The sequence below is a fragment of the Semicossyphus pulcher genome, unplaced genomic scaffold (assembly GCF_022749685.1).
Source record: "Semicossyphus pulcher isolate SPU_LCO1_2020_fin unplaced genomic scaffold, fSemPul1.0.p SCAF_15, whole genome shotgun sequence".
NCBI lineage: Eukaryota > Metazoa > Chordata > Actinopteri > Labriformes > Labridae > Semicossyphus > Semicossyphus pulcher.
The window spans coordinates 14,789,604-14,814,608 of NW_027211659.1; the positions used below are offsets into that span (position 1 = coordinate 14,789,604).

Genomic DNA, 25,005 nt, shown 5'->3' on the forward strand with positions numbered 1-25,005 from the left:
TTAGCATCACATTGGCGTTGTCTTTTTTAGCCTAGCCTGAACCATATAGAGAAAGACCACCTCAAATGGCATGTGACTACAGTATTTTAAAAAAGCAGCAAACTAGGATACATGTAAAACTTAACAACTGACTTCGTATCTGTGGATATTCATTTTGCCGTAAGTAGAAACAGATAGGCTTGCAGAAATAAAGACACCTGACCCTTTATTAAGGGTTATAAACATTTGTAACAGATATTAGCTGATTGTAAATTTGGATCAATTAACATTTACAGATGAGTTGCTAAAATTTCCGTTTGATCATTAGTAGATATATAATTTACATTATACCGTTATGTGATGCAACTTTTGTAGCCAGTTAATAAAATAAAGGGAATAAAATATTGTAAAATATTCGTCTCAATAATACAAATTTTCTTTGATGATATAGCAAAATAGCAAAGAAACTTAATATCTTGGCAATTTTACCTGTTCACACGGCATTTAGAATCTCAAGAAAGCTACCTTATTTAACACTATATTTATCATACAGTACCACATGTCGGTTCAGTATTTTTTTTATAAAACCTAATGCCAATAAAGCCAATTTAAATTTGAATTGAGTACTGGTACGTGTACAGTTTATAATATTAATAAAATACAAATCCAAACAACAGATTTTTAAAAACTTAATTTTCTGAATTTTCCAGATTCAGATACAGAATTCAACATAAAATAGATGGGCTATGTGATGTCATCATTGACCCTCAGCTACTAATGTTTACAGACCCTGATAAGGGAGACAGGTGTTTTCAATTTCTGTTGCTAATTAGACCTCTGCTACAATCAAATGATGTGTTCAGGTCATAACGTTCAACGTAATTATAGGCAGTCGCGTGGGAAGAAAATGTTCATGTCCGTGTAAGCGTTAACATTCACTGAAATTTGACAGCTGCAATATTTTCCTTTTGTGGTAAAGAACAGAGGAAGAACCAACAGACTGCTAGAAACATATGTTCACACATAAAATGTAAAATTATGAATAAATGTAATTCAATCCACAATAAATATGTGAGCCTAGTGCATTATCCAACTTCCAGCTTTGTTTTTCTCTGCACCAAATGATATTATAACAAACAACAAATACAACACATATTTTGAAATACAATAATTTATTAAAGCATCTTTAAATTTTGATATAAAACATTTTCTGATTTTTCTTTGTCAAAACGATCAGAAATCTCAGAAATACAGTCATCGTCATGGCAACAATATGAGTCTCTGGTGTGGCCGCCGGCAGCTGACCAGGTTGCCTAAGTGAGTATGATTGAAGAGCAATGGAAGACAGTGACGCGATGTGAGGTAAACACTAAGCTCATTATGTCAGATCATACTCTTATCATGAACTATACTGTCTGTTGACTGGTGTAGGCTTCAAAATCCTGTCTGGTTATTTACACTGAAGAAGAGCAAAATGGTAAAAGGAAATGTGTGTTGAGCTCAACGCACTTTGTGTTGACAGAAGCTGAGAACAGGGCACACTATGGAGAAAACCAATCTCTGGATCTACATGTCTGTGTCCCTGAAAGCACAATCAATACATAGAAAAACAAATGTACAAGTGAAACTGCATCTTTCAGCAAGCCATTCATCTCGCTCAGTCTGCTTGTAGCCATTGATACTTCAATAAATAAATACCCCACACTCACATGGCCTCTCACATCACTGAAAAAAATCTTTAGACACAGACGTACTAAACAAGCGATATCCTGCAAACACATCATTTATGATCAGTTTCAGCTACACAAGTTCCCCACTAACGCAGTGGTTATTAACATTAAATCTTTGTTTGTTTTGATGCATTCATTTGACTTCTAAGAGGCAAGTTTTTCTTTTAGTTTAACATAGGGATGTGCTTAAATGGCACGAGTGGAAGCTGTAAATCCCAAGATACTAACAATGTAAATTGAATTCCTGAAAGGCAGCATCTGCACCGAGTCTATTAGTACAGAAGAGCTAAAATAAACACTTAAATAAGGCAAGAGTACGGAGATAATCTCCCTGGGACATATTATAACACATTAACCTGAGGGAATCTCCGTTCAGGAGAACATTCATTACAAAGGGGCACAATATGTGTAGCAACTACACATAAATAAAGAGTATGTTGCAGCTGCTGTTTGGATGTATGCTTGAGTAAAATTAAAAAAGTTCCAATTGAGATGTCTGTTTTGAATTGTGAGACATTATGTGGTTTTTCTTGATATTAATACCTGAAGCACATTTCAAGTAAGATGCGAGACTTGTTCAGTGTAACTAATGCGAGCAATTAACATGTTCAAAGGGAGGTAACACTCAGGGACGACTCTAAAGCTTAAAATCAGATGCATGAATGTTCCCACTTTTGCCACAAAGCAGTGAAGACAAATTATGTCTCTGTTTACACATTCTCTCCATGCTTGCTTGTTATCCATCGCGTGGACTGTAGCAGAGTACATTTAGTGTCCTGTCGGGTTGGTCACCTGATCCAGCTGGCTCCGTAACTGGACACAGACTTCACACTGCAGCGCTTCTTCACGATCATGTTTATATAGGCTTTCATGATCTTTGTGATCTCTCCAACCTGGCGACATACACATGAAACACACACTCAGATATACAGATGCGTATACCATACATTATTCATAATTCAATATTTACAGTAATGATGATGTACCTGTGGTGTTTCGAAGAACATTTCTCTCTCATCCACTGTGATCTTGTAGGTGCACGGCTGCGGAGCGCCAAAGAAGACGATGTGCTCGTACGGGAAAGTCTCCAGAGGCTTGGGCTCTCCTCTCTTGTAGACGGACACATTTTCAGCGCTCACACTCAGCCAGAGATCATGAGGGAAGCCTCCTTCTTTGCACTTTAAAGGCACAAGCAAAGGAACACATAAGCATCATCCAATGTGTGCTGTCCTGGCAACTAAAAATGCGTAGCTGATATGCTATGATATGACCCAGCAAACTCACCTCAACATCAAACAGAGTGGATCCATATCCAGGCCACTCCTTGATGATGGTCATGTATTTGAGCATGGCTTGATGCTGGTCCAGACCGTTGAGGCGGGACCATTTCTCCACGATGCTCGCCCTGGTAGCAGACGTCTCCTCCTTTATCCACATCTCCAACATCTGCTCCTCCTCCATGCGCTGTTTCTTCATGGACCCCGTCTTCAGCCCCCGGCGCAGGGTCCCGTCCAGGAAGCTGGTCCTCCGTCGCTCCAGAGTCTGGCCCGACCCAGAGGCCCCGCCCACCTTGGTAAACTGGAGGATGCGAGAGCGCAGGCGGCCCACGGGGTAGACGTTTTCCAGGCTCCAGGTGACTCGCGCTTTGTCTCCGTAGAGGAACTGCAGGCGGAGAGCAGCCAGGTGCTGCAGGGTCTCTTCTCGGGAGGGGAAGTGGCCTCGGGTCAAACTCTCATGGGCCTGAGAGAAAAGCAGGTCATTGTTAACACATAAGATTAAACATGAGATAAAAAAAGGCTTAGTAAAGAGTAAAACATACCTGCTCAAACATGAATGCAAACTCCACTCCTTCTTTCGGCATGCTCTCCACATCCAGGAAGCAGTAGAGTTTAAAATAGAGTTTCCATTGGCCTTCATCCTCAGCTTCATCACTGCCAGCAAGTCTGGAGAGAAAGCCACAAGCCTGTCACTTATACGTCTGTAATTTTTGATATTACCAAATATAGTATGAAATAGAAATTATAACGTAATCATGTATGACTTACCTTTCAAATTTAGCCAAAACATCAGCTACAAGAACCCTGCTTTCCACGGCTCTGTCAATAGTGTTGTTGTGTTCAAAGAGTGCAAACATGTTCCTGCTGTCCTCCATAGCAAGACCTCTGATCAGCTTCTCCACCACCTGGAAAGTAAGCCAAGATAACAACATTAACAATGCTTGGTACGAAATAGTGGGACTTCTCTTGTATCTGTATCAGAGTTTGTGTAAATAAGAAGAGAAGAACATTGAAATTAGCCAATGTAGCGATGTCTGAAGCTAGCTTACCTCTCCAGCGGTGGTGTGTGAGTTAATTGAGATCTTGCAGGAGCCTCCTCCGTGGCAGTAGACCGTGGTGGTCATCTCCTGTCTGGAAAGCAGTGCCATGATTTCCTCTTGAGAGGGGACAAATTCTCTGCTCTTGGTTTTCTTCAGAGACTCGCCGATAAAATGGGCGAACATTTCGATCTCTGTACCAGGGAACAGCTCCTTGATCCTGAAAAAATACCAATACAACACAAAGACTGTGAGTAAAAAGTTCCAACCAGCTGTAATGATGGCATTCAGGAAGAGGCAGCACCTTTTGAGGTGAAACTTGAGGTAGCGTAGGATGCCTCGGCTGGGCAGGAAGGTGCAGCTCATACAGGTCAGGAGGTGCCAGTGGGCGCGATTGGCAGGGCTGTTGGGGTGCGGCACGTGATTGGTTTGTTTGATCAGCTGGCAGTAAACCTCGTCTCTTAATGTCCTCAGGTCTTGACAGGTCTGCAGGATTCCCTGGATGATTGGTACAGGGTCCGACACCGCCTCCATCTCCTGCAGGGAGTTGAAAATCTTCACGGCCTCATCCTGCAGGCTGGTGTAACCCTTTTCCTTTTGCACTGGGAGAGATGGACAGAGAGGGGAGTGTAATTACAACATGTTTCATACATTTACAACTAAAGTCTTTACATCTCATTTTGTCAGGATCAACGGAAGTCAATTGCACTGGCTTGCAAACAGTCAGGCCTGAACACTCACAGTGGACGCTGACATCTCCATAGGGCAGAGGTAAAAGAGGTGAGTGCAAAGGATGCTGGGTATATCTCAGGATGGGGTTCCTCCAGTACGTCTGCTCCACAGCCTCCACATTCAAACTGCTCTCCTGCACAGACAGACAGCTGGATCAGTGGTCTTAAAGTCAAGTGTTGATGAAATATCTTTACAAGGGGAGCAGGAAGGTACAGAGTAGCAGAGTAGCAACATCAGTGATGAATATATTTATTGCAGTAAAGCGAGGAGCGTAAGGAAGTCAGGACTTGAAGCAGACCACTGCACACACAGTGAGTACAAGTACCTCACTTTACTAAAGTCCCTGCCAAAGGTTTGCATGACTGAAAAGAAGTAACAATTATATTAATGATCAGATACAGTTAGCACATTTAGTTAGAGGCATGTAGCATATTATCCCACAGCCATACATTAACCATGTTATGAGCAACAAGAGTAAAAGAAGAAAAAGTAAATGGTATAATGTTTTACCTTGATGTCCCTGATGAGTTGTTGTGTTGGCGTTTCAATGGGAACTTTGCTGTCTATTGCTCCCTGTATGGCGTTCGCCCACCGCATTGCTTCATTCAGCATTTTGGTGTAAAGACGGTAAGAGTGCTTCCGTCCATGGATGATGATATTCCAGTAACCTGAGTGAACAAGGCAGATAGTAAGTAGGGACACATGGGATAAGTGCTCAAACCTGAAAGACTTGCAGATAATAAATACTGTACAAGTTAAACGATCCACACAGGAAGTGTACAGAACTATAACGTTGACCATGAACTGACCAGTGTCCTTGAAGACCTTCTCGTCCGGCTGCACCACAGAGCAAAGACTGTTAAGGACCAGAGTTCCCAGTTTGGAGGCGCTGCGCTCTGACGACTTATAATAGTCCAGAGAGTTAGTGGTGAGAACAAACCAGCGCTTCTTCAGCTTCAGAGACGTGCTTTTGGCCCCAGACTTCATCTCTTTATGAAGCCAGCCTTAGAAGGAACAAATATATATAATTTAGATTATTCTTGGATAAAATTAAGTCCCCTTTTCTTAACTGCTTAGAACGACTCCCAAAAAGTGTGCGTCTCAGCTGACTGACCTCTGACTAAGAACTCCTGTCCGTCAACCTTGGAGTCTCCTTTGGATTTCTGCAGCAGGCCGATCCAGTGATGCATCTCCTCAGGTGTGTCTGTGTTGCAGTGGATCACTCGGTTAGCGGTGATGATCACAAACGAGTTCGGTCTGCAAAACAGAACAAATAACACGCACATTGTTTTACCACATGCATGCTGTCATTCTTCACCGACTAGTAGTTTATTGTCCGTTCCTCACCTGTCGGGGTTGTCCGATGCACAAACAGAATCGATCAAGCCCACATCTAGTGTTCCCTGCACAGACAAAAGAGACGTGAAATTAAACAATGTTACTTCTAAAAACTTCCTTGGTGGGTTTTCTGCAAGAGACAGCCAACTGGTGCAAAATAAATTTGCATGATTAAACTAATTGGGCTCTAATTTTACAGTAAAGATCCCCGCCTGATACTCAAAACAGCTCTCAGGATGAAGACTGTAATTTACTGTAGGTCAGGCTGCCCATTTGCTTTAATGAGTCCTTTCATCTCACTAATAAAGGCATAAAATGCCCCAAAAGTACTTTAAAAAACCACTTGGTGTCCATATTTGGCTCTAAGGATCCTGGAAAGTAGGGGTGAGAAGGTAAAGGGGTTCCATAGGGAGTTGGGGTAACTGGACCCTCCTACTGCAGCTGAATCTGTTTCACTCCCCATCATCCCTGGTGTAAAATGAGAGTTGAGGCAGGGGCCCCGGCAGTAAAGAGGTAAAACAGCACTAACCACTGCATTCTTCGGGTTGGCCTGTTCATGGTGCATCTCCACGAGCTGCTCCGGGCTGGCGCTGTGGACCCGACTCAGCACATTGAACCAACCGCTGCACGGGGTCAGAGGGAGTTCAGAAAGTGAGAGTCAGCAATCATGTAATTGGAAATTACACCATGAAGTTCCACTGGCAACCACAAGGGGGAACTTTATTTCCACACATCACTTTTAATGAGAGATGATGAAGGAAACACTGCCAACAAAAACCAGCAGATAGTTGATGATCTCTAGAGAGTAAATGTCAGTGTTGTGACCAAGTCGTCTTTGCTCAGGTCCCAAGTAAGTCTCAGGTCATTTTTTCTTGGGCAAGTCAAGTCTTACCTCTAGTATCCGGTCTTTATAAAGAGGAAAGACGAGGTATTAGTAGCCCGTCTAATAATGATATTATTGGCCAATTTATATAACCTGTCCAAAAAGTATGACAATGAATTGTATCTGTATTATCTTGGCACAGACGCAGCCATGATGATGGTCTGGTCTGAGACCGTATTGAGTAGTAACGAGTACGAGTGATGAGGCTTCTCTTTGGGGAAAAAACATCAGGTAGTGGGGGGCTTTGATGTTGCGTGTTGCCATAGCGAGGAGTTTGACTGACATCCAGTCATGACAATTACATACGGGGAGCTTTTTGAGTCGTCCAATCATGATTCCCAGTTTGCGCTGCATACTTACTTGATAGTTAGACAGAAACTTGACAACATTTAATTTGATCATTTTATATTAAGCAGCTAACATTCAGACTTATGAACACACTCAAGTCATCCGAGTCATCAAGCCTCAAGTCTCGTCAAGTCTCAAGTCATTAACTTGCAAGTCCAAGTCGAGTCTCAAGTCATTTATTTTTTGTCAGGTCGCAAGTCATCAGAACAGTCGACTCGAGTTAAAGTCAGCAAGTCTCAAGTCCACATCTCTGGTATATGTACCTGGCATCTTCTGGAGACTCTGCATAGATGTGGTAGGTCCTCTCTTCTGTCACGATGTTAAGTGCGTTTTCCTTTTCATGATTGTCCACTATGTCCCTATTAAAAAACCCAGAGAAGATATGAAGTGAATAAATGAGGAACCCATGATTTTTTAACCACACTGACTGAGAAAAAGGGTCTTACTTGGCTGTTCGGATATCGATGGTTCCTTTCAGCTTCTCTTCGCTGTCGTTCTCAAAGTACATGAGCTTCGACTCCCGCAGAACGAACCAGCGCATCTTCCAGTTGCGCCGAGACAAGGTGGACATCCCTCCTCCTTTCTTGTAAAGCCAACCGGATTTGAGGGAGTCCTGTTTGGCTCTGAACCACATGAAGGTCTCGTCCTTTAAGACGCACCAGCGACGACGCCACGGGATCATCAGACCGCCTGAGAGAGGGAAAGATGCAGAGAGGAGAGGGGAAAGAAGAAGGGAGGCTTATTTCTGCTGTTTGTGAATGAAAAACAAAAATAAACTACATTTACCAAAAATAAGACATGACTTAAAAAAGCAAACAAGAAACAAAGACAGCCTGTTGGACTTTTGTGAAACAACAATACCAGCGGTGTTCAGCTGTGCATAAATCATGTGCATGCCTGCTGGGCAGTGACTTGGCAAAGCTACTCACTCTTCATGTAGAGGTAGCCGTGGAAGTACGGAGGCCCGCTGCCGTTTAGCAGATGCACTCTCCCATTGGAAACTTCCTCATCTGTGTCCACGTAGCCGTCGTTGTCCTCGTCGCTGTCGATGAACTGAAACACAAACACCAGCATTTAAAACCTGATGTGCTCTAAAAAAACACTAAAACTTGGTGGGTTTTAAAAGCAACAAGTGCAGCACGTGTTTCAACATTTGAGCTGCACATTTGTGACGTAATTTCAAGAAAGAACAGGTTGTTTTTGTCTTGTTTTCTACACTGAAATCTGTTGCCAAAATCTGTCACTATGGTGTAAATCAACCTCACACACACACACACACAGTTATTCCTCCACTTTGACATTTTGCTGATCTGACAGAGTTAGGTCTGAGCTCTCTGCTTGACTAGCAGTATCTGGGAATAGATTCACATGCTCATCAGCAGAGCCAAAGCAAATAATTGCTGCAGAGTTTCACTGAGATTCTAACATGAGCTGAGCCCTCTGATATGTGTCAGGCTCGCACACGTCCACAATAAATATTGGGTTATGCAGTTTAGGTGTTGAGTGGGGAGAATAATACACCCACAGCTAGGTTTCTGTCAGAGTAAACAGTGTGAATAGTGGCTTAAGTTAGATCTGACTTCGTAATGGAAAATGCAGCTCTTGCATGTTTGGATACAATTTAAGGGGAAAACTTTTCTGAAAAAATTTGTAGGCTGTTAGTTTGTCACTCTTTCTTCTCACCGAGTCCGAGCTCCCTCTAAAGGAGTCCAGGCTGTTCTGGGTGCAGGAGGATTTCCGCAAGACCTCCTCATCTGTGATATGACCGTCGTTAGTGCTAGCACCTGAGCTCCCATGAGCCTCCTCAAACTCCTCCTGGTCGTAGTCCGACTCTGCGTCTGGCGGGTTCGTCTGGGACGGCTCCTCGCCCTCGGGCTCAAAGTCTGACCCCCTGCCGCTCCTCCGCCTTTCTCCATTAGTGACTGCAGCAGTGAGAGGGGGTCTGGAGGTTCTGGAGTCTGTGAGGGAGGGGGCATGGCTCAGCCCGTTGGGGGTAAGTGGGGAGAGCTTTGCAGGTACAGAAGAGGAGGCCGAGGCGGGAGCTACCACTTGTCCTTCTGCAAAAGCAGGCGGAGGAGGCGGGATACTCTGGAATACCTCCTTGTCTAAAGGAACCACAGCCGGAGGAGGGAAGTCCGGCAAAGGGATACACTCGTCCTCAGCATGGAAACCCTCATCTACCTCCTCCTCAGCCAGAGGAGCTGTAGATTCAGTCGGGTCGTGGAGGTTCTCCTCGCTTGAGAGGGACGGCTCTAAACCACCGAAGTCCAGGAGCTCCAGGAACTCAGTGGCCACACGTGAAGCCTCCTTCTCCAGCCTGTAGATCTCAGCGTCCCTCATCTGACGCAGCTCGTCACGGGAGACGTCTCCGAGGAGGGAGACGCCGTCTTCCTGCTGCTTCTGCAGACGCTCGATCTCCCGCTCCAACCGCAGGATCTCCTCCATCTGGCGGCTCTCCTCCTCAGAGGTTTGACTGTGGGATAGAGTCTGAGACAGCTCCTTCTGCAGGAAAGATGAGGAAGAGACACAGAGGGCGACATTTTAACTCTTTATAACTCCGTATTCACTCCTCATTATCTTTTATTTTGACACTGTGGTTTATGTTATTATTTAAAAAGGATTTACCTTCTTACAAACACCGTTTACCAGCGAGCTCCTGAAACAGAATAAAATCGGGATGATGACTGAGCATAAAACAGAACGATCAAAGTCATCAGATGTTTAAAAAAGCCATCAAAAGTGTGTTACTCTACCTTTTCTCTTCTGCTTTCGCCGCCATTTTTTTCCCTTCCTCCTCCTCCCTCATCAACCTCAGCTCCTCCTCCCTCCTCCTTAACTCCGCTTCCATTAGCCGCTGCCTCTCCTCCTCCTCCTCCCTCCTTCTCTTCTCCTCCTCCTCCCGTTGTCTCCTCTCCTCCTCTACACGCCTCCTCTCCTCTTCCTCCTCTCTCATCCTCCTCTCCTCCTCCTCCTGCTCTCGCCTTCTTTTCTCCTCCTTGAGCTGGAGGAAGAGGGATCTCGCCCGCGTGCCTCGTTGGTGCTTCTGCAGGACGATGGTGGCGAGGCGCAGGCGGAGGAAGACGCGCCTCCAAAAGTGAGCCCGGTAGTTCTTCTGGATGGTGACGACGCTGGACAGGACCCTCTTGTACTGTTTCCTGGTGGGAAAATCCAACGCACGCATTCAAAGTCGGCCATATTTGTGACGTCGCTACACGATCTCCCTGCATTCTCTCTTTAAATAAACACTTTGGTAAAAAAACAAAAAGCCTGTGCATTGTGAAATGTGCAAAGTTTAGAGTCTGACGAGCCACTGTGGCCGTGTGGGCTGCTGTGTTTAGCCCTGTGACTAAGCCCCATCATCCACACATGCATTGAATACACACACATGTATAAACACACGTGACTAACAAAAGGACCACACACACCGCCTTTGAATCTCTGACCCTTGGCCCGGCCTTGTCTCCGCAGCAATGACTCCCTGGCCTCTGACTGCTCTAATGTTACACATAATAACACAAAGGCTCTACTTGTGTCTCTGTAAAGGGAAGGTCGCAACCTGAATCATCAGTCCCATTATGCTCTCCCAGCGGAGCCTTTCAGAGGACTGTATGTGACCTTATATATGGCAGGTGGAACACAGCTACAGTACATGCCTCGGGGTGTCTGTGTGTGCAGATTTTTTTAAAGCGCAGCGGTGATGGACGTCCCGTCTGACAGCCGGAGGGGGAGAGGTGGAGAAGTGGCTGCTCATGCTGAGAGAGAGATTTATTCAGGGGCTAAAAACATCATCAACTGTGCAGCTGATATCTGTATCTGTGAGCAGGAGCAGAGCTTTGACGTACTTGCAAACTATGTGTGTCCAACTGTGGTCTAACAAAGACGGCATGGCATGTGCATTCTACCAGATTACCGGTCTTTGCATGACATACTAGTTAAGTGCATGGGACATTGTATTTTTAGAATAGATCCTCCAACATCTCTATAAGTTGTTTACAGTTTGGTCTTCAACAATGCACAGAAAGAGTGGCGAGTCAGCATGTTTTAACAGGCTCATATAAGAGGAGATAACTGCACGCCTCTGTTGCACTACAGAATCTGCAACTTCTGCACGTATACTGTAAAGGAACATACATTACACACACGTGCAAAGGCATGCACATATACACATAATCCCCCTGTGAAAGACACACACACAGGCTGCACACCTCTTTTACAAAACAAACACTGACAACTGTCGCTGCCACTCAGCCCCCACCCACTCCTCCCCTTCACTCTCCACCACTCACCTTGCCACATAGCTGAGGATGTGGGCGCGGATCACCATGCCAGCCCTGCGCCGCACCTCTTCCCTCTCCTTCTCCAGCCTTTGCTCCAGGGCCTCCTTCAGGAACACCTGCGGGACGAGCAGCGCCACGGCCGACAGGGACGGATGGAGACAGAGAGAGACACAGATAGAGAGGGAAGTGAGGAAGGAGACAGGATGGGTTAGTTCCTCTTCTTGGGTTTGGCTGCAAAAGAGGGCCCACAGAGATGTGAAGGGCCCCTGTAGTCTGTTGGCAGCAGCCTGTGCCCGCTGCAGAGGAAGCTGGGGTGCAGCTGAGGCTAGCAGGCTAGCTGCTCCTCCTGACTGCAGAGCGGAGCAGAGGGCAGAACAGGCATAAGGACTGCAGTGTGGCTGCTAAAGCTGCTGCTGCAGAGCTTCATTGTGATCACACGTCCTTCCTGAGCGACTCCCTACTAATGCTGCTACTGCTGCGCTGGTAGCTCGACTGACGTGCGCAGGCAGAAAGGCACAGAGAGGGAGGGGAGGGGAGAGGTAGGGAGAGGAGGGATGGAGAGATGAGGGGGAGGGATGGTGGCTGGTGTCCAGATAGAAAGCCACACCCCTTCTTGCTCTTATGAGGAAGAAAGAAAGAGTTTTGTTAACCCTTCCCTCGCTCATGCAGACTTTTTTGAAAGTTGGTGCTGTCTCTGTGGGACTTTTTATTTTATAGCTCCTTCGAGGGTCAAAACCTACGGGAAATGAACACATGAGTACTCACATGACTTTTGAGAACAGATTTCAAAGTCTGACGTTAGCAGGCTTTGAGTACCAACCAGCTGTGTATCTGGGTTTATGTGATAATGCGATATCTGTTGCTAGCCTGCAGGATCAACTTCTTCACTAAGAGAGTGTCTCCGTCTGTCTGTCTGTGTATGTATGTGTGTGTGTGTTTCCCAGATGTTCCACTAATCAAAGGATCCCACAGCTGCAGCCCGGCCTGCATCTGTAAAGTCTGCGAGAGGAGGAAGCTTCCTCTTGGTCCACATCCTTCCCTCGTCTGTGAACCAAACGGCTCCCACACAAGCACACACACACAATCCGTGCGACGTCACCCAAGCCCCCTAATTCTGGGCACACACTTCCTCCGCTACACACAATCAGGACGTATAATTACACACAGATTGTTTCTCCAAAGGAAATGTACCCCCCTCTTCTAACTCTCTCAGCCCCCTTCCCACAACCCACACTACATTTCCCTGAGCCCAAAAATATTACGCTGCCATCAAAAACACGAGCATGTGGACCCATCAGCCACTCTGTGCATTTTTGGGGTCTTTAATTAAACTTTTATATGTATATACAGTTTAAAGTCTGCTTGCCGAGTCAGCCACAGGTCAGAGTTGTGACCTCGGATGCAAAGACGGAAAACAACTTTGAAGTGACTGTGTGAAAACTTTAATATATATAGGCATGTGGCGAAGCAGCGGTTATATATTCATTAAGAACCAGCATGTGGTTCACATTAAACATTTTCAGTCCCCATGTATGTCTCGGTGTGCCATGTGTGCAGCTGATGCTATTCATAGTAGTGCCAGCCAAATGGGGTATAACAACAAAATTGTCCTAAAGGGAACCAACACATTTAAACGTCTCAGAGAGTTAACGACAACGGAGAAACCACAACATAGGGCAGGAAGTGACAGAGGGGGAAATGGGGATTTAGCTGATTTCAAGAGAGCCAATAACAGTGTTTTATTTATATCCTTTGAGGCCTGAATGCTGATTTCAACATGAAGCAAAAAAAGGGTTTTACTGTCACTAAAGGTTAATCATTCAACGAGACAAAGAGCGGGCTGTGAGCGGGGGAAGTTGATGATTGCTTAAAATAAAAAGGCAAAGAGAAAGAACGACGGCCAGAGAGAGAAAACATGAAAGACAAGAGTTGTACCTCCAAATCACTCGTCCTGACGTAAGGTTTTTAAAGACCCCGTCCAGTGAAAATCAAGTGTTTAACCTTGTAAACATCTCCATGTGGTGTTTTTCACGTGTTACAAGACATATCAGGGACAACATAAGCAGTCATCTCCACGGCTGGGCCTGTCTGCTTTTAAATTGCAGTGTGCCAAGGACAGGCTGAACAACACGTTTTCAGATTGGCAGGTTTGTGACGTCACAAACCTAAGGAGCCAATCCTGTTAATGGACAGGGTGACGCTATGCATATCATTATGTGCAACCTATGGCAACCACTACGGTGAAGCACGAGCCAGCTGTCACCATCGTCGTAATTTCTGCGAACTCACTACTGATCACTAACGTTAAAGATATAATCTTGAAGATTTTCATTTAAATAAATGTTAAGCCAATATCTATCACCGAATGAGTTAACACAATGGTGATTGAGCCTATGATGAAAGCCCAGTTAGTGACGCGTTTTCCATCGCCCAGCAGTGGTTGGTCTGCCAGAGAGGGTAGGCGGAGCTAAGCGGCTGCTTTTCCGGTTTGGTTGTGAGTAAACAGTAATCTACTATGGCTGAACAAACAAAGAAAAGATCGATGACTACAGACACAACTTCAAAAATAAGTGAAAATCCAAAGAAAAAGAAACAAATTGGACGCTCAGATGAAGGCAAACAGTCTGAAAAGGAAAGCGACCGTCAGCGAGGAAAATCAAGAGTTTCAACCGTAACAACCGTGGACATCTGGTTATTTGGGAAGTGTACTCCCGCAACTGCTGTTTATCACCATAAGGTGCCACCAAATAGAACAAAACTGAGATCTTCAAGATTATTACTTTAACGTTACTACTACTATTTACTAAATTTCAAGCTAGCTAAGTTTCAACAAATTCGCCTTAAACGATGGCAGAGACGTCTTTTGTTTCAGTGTATGGCTGAATTACCCATTTATTAACACTTGCCATTGTGCAGCTTACAGAAGCTAACGTTGCAAAATCAAAACAAGCATTCAGCTTTCTGAGTTTGATGGGCAGAATCGAAGGTGAGCTACAGGCATGCGGCAAAGGGGGCTGTTGGAAATTTCCATAGTGGGCGGGGACTATGCAGATCCGGGAACTTTTAATGAGGGAGAAGGAGGAGATGCCTTGGGAGGATTTTAACAAGGTAATTAAACGTATTTTGCATATGTCTTAAAACATGACTGGAGCTGGTCTTTAAATCAACATCTCAGTGAATGTCAAGAGGGCCAACGCTCTTCCAGCTACAATAAGGCGGCCTCAGGATTACAGTAAGCCCCCCACACTGGGTTACAGTTACAGTAACAGTTGTTGATGTCAGGGTTTTGAGGAATAGCCATGAAAGTATGTGGTTGTCAACAGGAGAGCAGAACACTGACCACAAACGGCCCCAAAATCTTTGGGACATGAGTCACGGCTGGGGCCGGCCGAGCTGTGGTCGACATTAACAGCTTGGGAACAACAGTAGCTCGACTTGTTGGGAAAGACTCAGAGCAGGACGACAACAGATTGACCAATATGCTATCACGACTGCATATGTAAGCGTATGTAGAAGATGAGGTTGAATGTAAGTCAAAGTAATGTCCTCCTAAGTGACATAAACAAGTTTGGGCTTGTGTGTGTGTGTGTGTAGAGTTTGTATTTGTGCTGCACCTTTGTCTTCCCCAGTTGCCACTCTGTCTTGGCTTTGTCGTGAAGCGTGAGGAGCTCGGAGCAGCTCTGCTTCTCATCGTCTGAGTGGATTTTGGTCTTCAGGATCATCTTGTACCTTTGGGAACACAAACACACAAAACATAAACAGGTACTTTTAGATAAACAGAACAGCAGAAGACAAATGTCCTTATTTGGGGTTTCAACATCAACAGCTCTGGTGTTTAGAGTATATTTTTGGTGTGTTTTACTGACCTGCTGTAGAAGTCCTGAAAGGTTCTACGGACAGGGAATCCAGCCCTGCGGATCTTCACAGTTTCCAGCATCCCGGAGTATCTCAGCTGGTTCAGGACCACATCCGGATCGAACTGGTTGGCCTTCTGTAAATGACAAACAAAAAAAAACAACGTATACTTGATTATTTCATGTCCCGTTAACAGCGATGCATTCAAAGACCTTTCCGCACGATGGAAGTGTCAGTGGAAAATTTGGGACAGCTGAACACTGCAGGCAAACGTAATCCTCCACCGTTGAGCCATCTAACCTATTCAATGGATCTTACTGCTGAGTCATATTAAACTTGATCGCTAAAGTAAATTACCATGCTGTGCGCTATCATTTTACATCAACAATCAGCTTACATCAGAGAGAAACCTGAACAGCATTGAGCAAGACCTCGCCGAGCTTTCTGGAAGCTCCGTGTCATCGATGATCCTCAGGTCCGCGTATCAGAAAGGATCTGTGACGTCTGCCGCCTCACACCTCTGCAAAGGCGGCCGCATCGCTCACGGAGGGCCCACACGAAGGCCAATGTCACCCAGAGGTCACACGGCGCCGGATAAGCCCCACGCAGGACCCTCAGCATTCTCCAAATGTGTCAGTCTAATTACAGGCTAATGCTACTATGCAAGGAAACAGTTGCACGCTTGCATGTGTTCATAATCAAACATAAATGTGCACCCGTCTGAGCTCTGAACTCTGCTCTTTAGCGGAGGATTTTGGCGCCTGAAAGAGGTACGGCACGTTGACTTGAAAACAAGCTGACCCTTCCCTCAGTGACATTTTTTCCAAGAAGAGCCCGTGCAAGTAAATCGCACAAATTCATTCCGTGTAAGTGTGTGTTTGCATGCATGCAATCATGTCAGAGGATTGTGCACGCAATCCTGTCATTCTGCAGGATTAACAGAGGCATGGCTTGTTCCATCTTGAGAGCAACTGAGGCCAGGTGAGCGAATATGACGCGGAGCCAATAAGAGCGCAGGGAAAGAAAAGGAGGCGTGAGGAGAGAAAGACGATGAGAGAGGGAAAGTGCAGTTTTCACGCTAATAAGTAAGGGAGAAGGTGTGGAATGACACACAGGGAGCGGGAGGGAAGGAGCTGAGAGACGTGCACAATCGCTACACTGTGTGCATTAATAAGTGACAGTGACAGAGGGAATGTTACTGGATTACAAGGCAGCTTATGTACCCTCTCACACACATAGAAATAATATAACAAATACTACTATCCAATAAAAAGTGGATGATTTTGAGAGGGTCTGCAGTTATGTAGTAACAAGTTTTGGATGAATCCATCCCACTGGCTGCGTCTCAGCCCAGCGGCTGCAGCTGAACCACCCAGCGTTGACCTCTGACCTCTGGTAAAGGGGATAAAGTAGTTGGAATGTGCTGCTACACAGCCCTTTTATTTCAGGAAGCACATGAGAGTCTTTGCACCAAAGCACAGAAGCAGCTCTGGTTTATAAGTAATGAAAATGTGAAGTAAAAAGTTACTCTACAAGTGGAACATTTACACGACTTTGCAGAGATGAGACTTAAGGCTAAATATTAGCTCTGACAGTGCGAGCTAAGAATAGCACCAATGTGGTTGCAGGCGCTGACCTTGACAAGACCTGGCAGGATTTCTGACTTTTTTATTTTTTTTATTTTTGGTGCAACGAAATTTGCATGACCTACCTTGTCCATGTTTGGCTTGATGCATCGTACAAAAAAGGGGTTGGAGGCACTTAGTGTGGCCATCAGGGAGTGCAGAGAGTCCTGAAACACATCAGCAACAAGAGGATGAATATCAAATCAGCAGAGAAGCCGGCTCTTTAGTCCGAATGGATTCTTTTGTTTGCTTTTCACCTTGTGCACAGTTAAAAAAAACATACAACGCAGAGAGGTCATGTTATTATATGTTTAGTACTTTGCCTGCAGTGTGCATGTGTGTATGAAGATTTTACACATTCAGCTCCCTTACTTAAGTAAAAGCAAGTGTTTTAAAATCCAGTAACAGACTTGTTAACTCGTCTCTCTCCATCTCTTACAGGCTATTCCTCGGTCCTTATTTATTTTCACACACACACACGCACAACCACACACTCCGAGGACCCTTGAACCTCGCAGGCGATGTCAGCCCCGCTCTCCTCAGACAGTCTGTCTCCAGCGAGGCCGGGCCTGGCAGAGCGGAGCGTGATTGGCCCCTGGTTGGCCCCTCTCTGCCCAGCCATCAACCCTAATCCCCCAGCTTTAGGAACTGTAGGCCAGGGCAGGCTGCCAAATCCTCCCCTGCTCCCTCTCTCTCTCTCCACACTGCAGTTAGGACATGCTAAGCTAAGCCCCTTCGGTTCACCCCCTCCATGGCCACAACCACATATTTCATACATCCCATCACCCGTCATTCTCTGCAGATCAGTCACACTGACAGCATTCTCCTTCCCCCCTCCGTCTCCCTGCTTTTCTGCATTCCCGCTCGCTCACACTCATCATGCAAAGACAGAGAGCCAAAGGTGAAGGGTTAAGTGATAATTATATGCAGCAGAACATGGGAGACTATTGACTCATTGTCTGCCTAGTGACACAATCATACAATCACGAGGGCTGCACTGGACATGACAGTTGGCTGACAGAAGCTTCAGTCTCACCCTGAACTGAGAGCTGACGGTGGGCTTGCGTCGTGCCGTGCCCATCTTCAGGGTCTCGTCTCCGTTTCTGCTGCCGACGCGCTCAAAGAGGTCGTAGATGAAGTCCAGCCTGCAGACGACAAAAGTTGCACGTGAACTGAAGCATACAGGTGTGTGTTGAACTGGACGAGGGTGGTGATTGTGATACCTGCTGTCTTTGAGGATAAACAGGATGTCGTCTCTGAAGGTGTCTCTGTTCTTCTCCAGGATCCCACGTACATCATAAAGCACCTAAAACAGAGGTGAAGTAAAAGGTCAAAGGAGCTAGCAAACAGAGCTTTTGAAGATGAATTTAAATATATATATGATATATTTGGGTCATATAAAGATGATCTGTGCACTGTGCAGATATATGAACAGAAGTAAAGCATCTGCAGAATTCTCTAAATATATTCCAGGTTCATAAAATGTACCGTTACACCGCAGAGAGCGTCCAGTGGTGAAGTCAGTGGCTAGCATACTAAGAGCTATATATACCTATAAAATTATACAGCCATTTAGTGTTGGGTTTTTGCGGTCAAGGACTCATTATTGAAAACCACAGTTATTTACTACTGTTGTGTAAAAGAGACGATAAAAACACAAGATTATATGAAAGACTGTTTTAACGCTGTAAACACTGAATGTGCGTCTTCTTTAGCATCCTGTATGAACAGTGTATGAGTTACATTGTTTTATGTCTCTTACTGTTTGGATGTTTCTACTCTGACCTGCTATTGGACTGTTGGATAAAGTTAGCTTTAAGCTAATTTTAGCACAAAACTTCTACATGCTCTCTTTTCAAAAAGTGGTTCGCTTTGTCGCCTAGCAGCTAGAAGGTTCCTGGTTCAGACATAGTGGGCCTTTCTCTGTTGAGTTTGCATGTTCTCCCTGTTCATGCATGGGCTTCCTCCGGGTACCCCGGCTTCATACCACAGTCCAAAGACATGCTCGTTATGTTAATTGGTGACTCTAATTTGCCCGTAGTTGTGGGTGTGAGCGTGAAAGGTTGTCTGTCTCTGTGTGTCAGCCCTGTGATTGACTGGTGATCAGTCCCGGATGTACCCTGCCTCTCGCCCAATGGAAGCTGGGATAGCTTCGAGCACCCCCTGCAACCCTAAACAGGATAAGTGATATAGATAGTGGATGGATGATAGGATGGTGTTGGCGCATGTGTTCATATAAGATTTGCACTAAGTTGTGTAGCATTGTTCGCACAGTATTTGATTAATCTTACTAAAAAATGCAGAATGTACTTCACTTTAAAATAAGGCAAAGTTGTCTTTTAAGACAAATAATCAATATCTTCGAGGCTTAATGTCAACCCGGCAAAGATTTATATAAGAATGGAAATAAAGCTAATTTGTCCACATATAAGAGTGCACTATATTTATCTTCTGTAGTCCCATTATCCTGACGAGGCTATTCATGTTTTCAGATGATAACATTGACATATGTGCACACAGTGTGACATGAGTGGGGACTGTGCATGCATGTTTGCAGGCTGGGTGTGAACAAAGGAGAGGAGGAGCGGCCTCGTCTAGTGCAGCGGAGCGTCTGTGTGTTAATGCAGTCACCTGTTGAGTTCTCCGTCTTAGAAGCACGGCATTCCTCTGCTCGCACTGACCCACAATCATGCAGAGTATGTTTACATGTTTACACGTATGTCTATACGATCATTTTTTATGTAAGAAAATGCATATAAATAATAAGAAAACGTATAAGAAGCACATTTGTGTGTGAGCTTGTATTCACAGCTGTGTGTGTATACTATAATCCAATAACCACTCCCATCCCCCTTCCCCAAGCCCTGAGGCTCACAGGCAGCCATGAGATCCAGATTTGACCACACAAGTATTTATAAATCACAGACACACTAATTACACTCCATTCCTCCCTCATTGAAACATAGTCATACAAAAGGATATCTGTGTCTGCTGCAGGTTAAGGTCACTACGACGTTCATAGCTTGAGGACTGAAGTGGAGCTTTAAATGCAGTTGGTATTTTGCATTATTGTTTTGAGTCGCGCACATGTTTATGTTTGACCCCACAAGTTCACAAGGTCGGGTTAGTTTTTTTTTCTAGTTTAATGGGAGCTTCAATCTAAATCGACTGCATGTCCCTGGAACCACACTGATAATCTAATCAATGGGAGGATGCTACTATTTCCCCCACTGAACTCGTGGCACCGTTTCAGATAACAGAAGGAGCTTTCAGAGGGGTGGCTAAATCCTCCAGAGAGGCACGCTGAGGAAAAGGGAGAGAGAGAGAGAGAGAGAACAACTGGTCGGCCTGCCTGTCCTCTCTGGACCGAGTCATTACCATCGGCGTCCATGCCAGGCTTGTGACCGAGCTGCCACCCTCACACTGAGGAGACTTTGTCCTAGGCAGGATTCATAAGGCCATTCTTTATCGAGGCCGATCTCCCTCCTCTCTCCCCCCCCTTCAGCACACACACATCCCACTCCTCCTGCCACTATCCACTCTCTCTTCCCTGTTCTCTTTTTGCCTTTCTCTCCCATCAGGACTCATCTCTGTCATCATGTAAGCAAAAGACGGAGAGGATGACAGTGAAGCTCCTGACTCAGGGAAACAGACAGAGGAGGAGCAGTGCAGCATCAACATCCTGTGGCAGATTTTGAAAAAGATGACCCTGCTTCCCGTCTGACAATGACCTAACTTCCCAAATTTACTCCTTCAGGGAAGAAGAGGAGCTTTTGTCTTTGTATCTGTTTGTGTTTGTGTGTGTAAGAGTGGTTAATTACCTCTCCGGCGTAGTGCTTGATGCCAAACTGGTGGTCGTTCACTCTTGGCTTCACATAGTACGGGTTTGTCTGAGGAGAAAGGACAAAGAGACCACTATTAAATATGTTTAATGTCTAATTATAAGCAGATTAGGTGGAGTAGAAAGCATAGATGGAGTTCAGAGGGTAGCAGAAAGGTCAGTAACACATGTAGGGCCACAGAGAATGAGACTGGTGGACTATAGCAATGTCTCACATGAGAGATCAGTTTAAGTTAAGCACACAAAAAAGTTTTTTCTATTTACTGAGCGCGACCAGATTTTAGTGCGGGAAGTGTCCTGGTTTCCATTGGTAGTACTTTTTTAATCCCAGTAGTATTGACCAATCACGTATCAGTGGGTTTTTCGGCGTATGCAGGAAAAACGGTCCGTGTGGAGAGCAAAAGCAGGCGGAACGTAATCCGCCGTAATAAAATCACAGCTCCCAACAGCGGTCATGATTTATAATCCCTATAAACAGACATCTGCATGTTAGTTCAGTCAACAATCCGTCCTAGACCAAACATTTGAACTTGAGGCAACTTCGCCTGACGCTGTGTCACAAAAGCCGCTCAGCGTTTAGATTTCCGGGCTTCCTCGAATGCATCAGAAATGATTGCTCCGACTTCCCTTCAACAAGCGAACATTTTAAAAGTAGTTTTCTTCTAATCTTGAGGACAGACCTAACAAAGCTTCATTTTTACTTTTTAATCATTTGCATTGTGATGTTGAAATTTTGGCAAACCTAAGACTCGTTAGTAAAAGTAAATCACTAGAAAAAACGTTTTTTATCGGGTTCATACTGCTGAAGTAAGCCAGAGTGCAGCCTCTGTGTAACTTACTATTTACAGTGAAATTGAGACTCACTACAAACTGATGGACGGGCGCTCTTCTGGGGGATTTAATGAATCATGAAATGACAGCGTTTATTTCACAGACATATCTGCAAGGTGCGAATTTCACTTCACTTTTGATATTAACACACGGTCTGTAAATAACTGGACTGTAAATAACATAGCACACGTAAAAAAGGAAGTCTTGGGTGGAAGTCCTTATCGCTTAAGGCTGGCCTAACCGGAATGCCAGAAATGTCTGCCGTTGCTCCCAGAGGCTTTATCGTTGTCAGATGATAGCCGATAGGTTCCGAGATTGCAAAACACATAATAGAGATACTCTAAGTGCAAATGGACACTCTAATAAGCTATCTGAATCTTGAGAATAGGGCCCAAACAGTAAGAAGACAATATGAAAATATAGGTTTTCTAATACATTGTTCAGATTTAAAAATGATGTACTAGTAACATTTCTACCCGACAAAACTCCTAACTTTTAACTAACTTTTTATTACAAACCACAACTAACTTACTACTGAACGGCCTCCTAGGACATTTTTCACATCAGTCCACACTTGCGTTAAACAGGTAGCATACAACACATTCATACGCAACATCTTTTTTTAAGCCCCTGAATTGTCTGTCATATGTTCTGTTTTGTAAAGTTGCTTCGATGTTAAATGATTGTGTCTGTTGATTTCACTTAGTATTAAAAAAACTCGACAAGCTGATGCACACCCTGTCAATCAGCTTATCAAGTGATTTTTGAGAGTACTGTTTAAAGTGACACAGCTTCTTCCACTCTATGACCTTAAACCGCAACATAATCTTCAGCAGTGGAGGCAGACACCTCAGGGAGAGGTCAGGCAGTTCTTCAGCTTCACTTTGTAACCCTCCTGTTTATTCCAGGAGACTCTTTTCTCCTTCATTCAATACTAATCGGGCCTGGAGAACGGCTGATCACATTTCAGCATTGTTGTGTTTACATGTGAGAACGCTCGGGGGCGTGTACAACGCCGCACAGACGTTCAACGCTGCAATATTTTAGGCTCTTTGTGAGTGTTTACCTTGGAGGGATTGGATATGTGTGTGGGCGGGTGTTTGCACTGCTGGTCGTGTGAAAGTTGTATGTACGTTTTTCATGTGTGCGTGTGGACTCACTGCGTGTCGGCTGTGCAGTTTCTCCAGGAGGGTGTAGTCGGTGCCTTTGGGGAAGCGACTCTCCTCGTTGATAAGAGCCAACATGCCCAGTTTCTAAAGGGGAGACAGACAGAGGAGCAGAGAGGGTGAAACATGCCGCAGTCATGATGGAACTAGTTATAATCCCTATAGGGGAACATCTGGCAGCTTTTACTATAACAATGCGTACAGGAAACAGTGTAGTAATTCATTCAATTCTCTCTTCTATTTATAAAAACAAGGTTCACTGAGGAGGCACGATGATTGGCAGCAACACCTTGCTTTAAACTTCTACACTGTCATACTAATAAAGCAGGAAAGTTTGTATTGTTGACCCAGAAACCTTTCAGTCTCAAGCCAACCTCTGTAGAATCTCAGCTTTAACCATCATTATAACTCTGGTGATAAAATAACACAATTGTCTTAATGCTTCACTTCCACCATACCTCTAACCACTGCCTGGTGTACATTACTGTGCACACAACATGCAAAATGAGACGATATAATAATAGAGTAGGAGAGGGAGGTCAGTGTGAGCGTAGTGTAGCGTCTGGGTCAGCACGCTCCGACTAGCGGTTAGCGGTCGGTCCTGGTGGTGACTTTGCTCTCTCGGGGTCTGACCGACTGTCTGTTACCTTCTCTATGAGATCCAGACACTCAGCGTTATCCATCCAGTCTATGGCCTCCCACTGGATCCCCTCCCTGTCAGGACAAAGACACAGACAGGGTGTTTAGGCATAAATATAAACAACCAGGAAGACACAATGGCTGTATTGTCCAGCATGAGCATGTGATGAAATGAGCCATGTCCAAGCTGCTGGCTCATTATACAGGAAAACAACTGTCTGGGGGAGAAACTGAGCCGAATCCAAACCTCTGGCACTCTGCCTTTATCATGAGGAGGCCCAGCCCCCATCCCCGGCTCTATCTGTCTGTGGGACAGTCTCCAGCATATGAAAAGTCTTGATTTATTTTCACTGTTAGTTTTATAAATAATGTCTACCTGTTGTACTCCAGCTGCTCCAGGGAGAAGATGTGCTTGTTGAAATACTCCTGGAGTTTCTCGTTGGCGTAGTTGATATTGAACTGTTCAAACCGGTTCACCTGCAGGACAGAAGAACATGATTTCAAAGCAATTAGTCCTCCAGCTTTGAAACCCCACATGACATCATGTGGGTGATACTCTGCTTTCAACAAGATTTTCCCCGGCAAATAAGTTCAATTATCTTGTTTCCCTACAGCGACAATAAAGTATGTCGTATCATATCAGGTCGTATCGTACCGTATCCTATCTTATCCTATCGTACTGTATCATGTCGTATCGTATCGTACCCTATCCTATCCTATCCTATCTTACCGTAGCATGTCGTATCGTATCATGTCGTATCGTATCATATCGTACGGTATCATATCGTATAGTAACATATCGTATCGTATCGTATTGTATCGTATCCTATCATATCTTACCGAAGCATATCGTATCGTATCATGTCGTATCGTATCATATCGTATCATATCGTATAGTATCATGTCGTATCGTACCATATCGTATAGTACCATATCGTATAGTAACATATCGTTTCGTATCGTATCGTATTGTATCGTATCCTATCATATCTTACCGTAGCATATCGTATCGTATCATGTCGTATCATGTCGTATCATGTCGTATCCTATCATATCCTATCGTATCGTATCATATCCTATCGTATCGTATCGTACCGTAGCATGTTCTATTGCATCATGTCGTATCGTATTATATCGTATCGTATCATATCATGTCGTATCGTATTATATCGTATCATATCATGTCGTATCGTATTATATCGTATCATATCATTTCGTTTCGTATCATATTGTATCGAACCGTAGCATGTCGTATCGTATCAGGTCGTATTGTATCATATCAGGTCGTATCGTATGGTATCGTACCGTATCATGTTGTATCGTATCATATGGTATCGTACCATAGCATGTCATATCGTGTCATATCGTATCATGTCGTATCGTATCATATCGTACTGTATCATGTCATATTGTACCGTATCATATCGTATCGTACTGTATCATGTCG

The 25,005-nt window shown here is 44.6% G+C and overlaps 1 protein-coding gene across 1 annotated transcript in view; it reads right to left on the reverse strand.

Moving 5' to 3' along the window:
• Positions 1 to 1,154: 1,154 nt before the first annotated feature.
• The window catches only part of myo10l3 (myosin X, like 3), a 56,314-nt gene continuing 32,463 nt past the window's right edge, over positions 1,155 to 25,005 (reverse strand). Inside the window, exons 13-41 of the mRNA XM_069663134.1 lie at positions 23,935 to 24,035; positions 23,567 to 23,633; positions 22,914 to 23,006; positions 20,903 to 20,971; positions 18,305 to 18,387; positions 18,118 to 18,226; positions 17,168 to 17,248; positions 15,468 to 15,592; positions 15,216 to 15,330; positions 11,611 to 11,717; positions 10,078 to 10,479; positions 9,950 to 9,980; positions 9,008 to 9,826; positions 8,254 to 8,377; positions 7,771 to 8,014; positions 7,588 to 7,683; positions 6,623 to 6,716; positions 6,103 to 6,158; positions 5,870 to 6,012; positions 5,565 to 5,759; positions 5,266 to 5,423; positions 4,765 to 4,888; positions 4,328 to 4,625; positions 4,036 to 4,243; positions 3,755 to 3,891; positions 3,529 to 3,652; positions 2,994 to 3,449; positions 2,696 to 2,887; positions 1,155 to 2,602 (exon numbers count right to left, since the gene is read on the reverse strand). Coding sequence (XP_069519235.1) covers positions 2,498 to 2,602; positions 2,696 to 2,887; positions 2,994 to 3,449; positions 3,529 to 3,652; positions 3,755 to 3,891; positions 4,036 to 4,243; positions 4,328 to 4,625; positions 4,765 to 4,888; positions 5,266 to 5,423; positions 5,565 to 5,759; positions 5,870 to 6,012; positions 6,103 to 6,158; positions 6,623 to 6,716; positions 7,588 to 7,683; positions 7,771 to 8,014; positions 8,254 to 8,377; positions 9,008 to 9,826; positions 9,950 to 9,980; positions 10,078 to 10,479; positions 11,611 to 11,717; positions 15,216 to 15,330; positions 15,468 to 15,592; positions 17,168 to 17,248; positions 18,118 to 18,226; positions 18,305 to 18,387; positions 20,903 to 20,971; positions 22,914 to 23,006; positions 23,567 to 23,633; positions 23,935 to 24,035 — 4,956 coding nt within the window. The 3' untranslated portion in view covers positions 1,155 to 2,497. The remainder of the gene's footprint in view (positions 2,603 to 2,695; positions 2,888 to 2,993; positions 3,450 to 3,528; positions 3,653 to 3,754; positions 3,892 to 4,035; positions 4,244 to 4,327; positions 4,626 to 4,764; positions 4,889 to 5,265; positions 5,424 to 5,564; positions 5,760 to 5,869; positions 6,013 to 6,102; positions 6,159 to 6,622; positions 6,717 to 7,587; positions 7,684 to 7,770; positions 8,015 to 8,253; positions 8,378 to 9,007; positions 9,827 to 9,949; positions 9,981 to 10,077; positions 10,480 to 11,610; positions 11,718 to 15,215; positions 15,331 to 15,467; positions 15,593 to 17,167; positions 17,249 to 18,117; positions 18,227 to 18,304; positions 18,388 to 20,902; positions 20,972 to 22,913; positions 23,007 to 23,566; positions 23,634 to 23,934; positions 24,036 to 25,005) is intronic.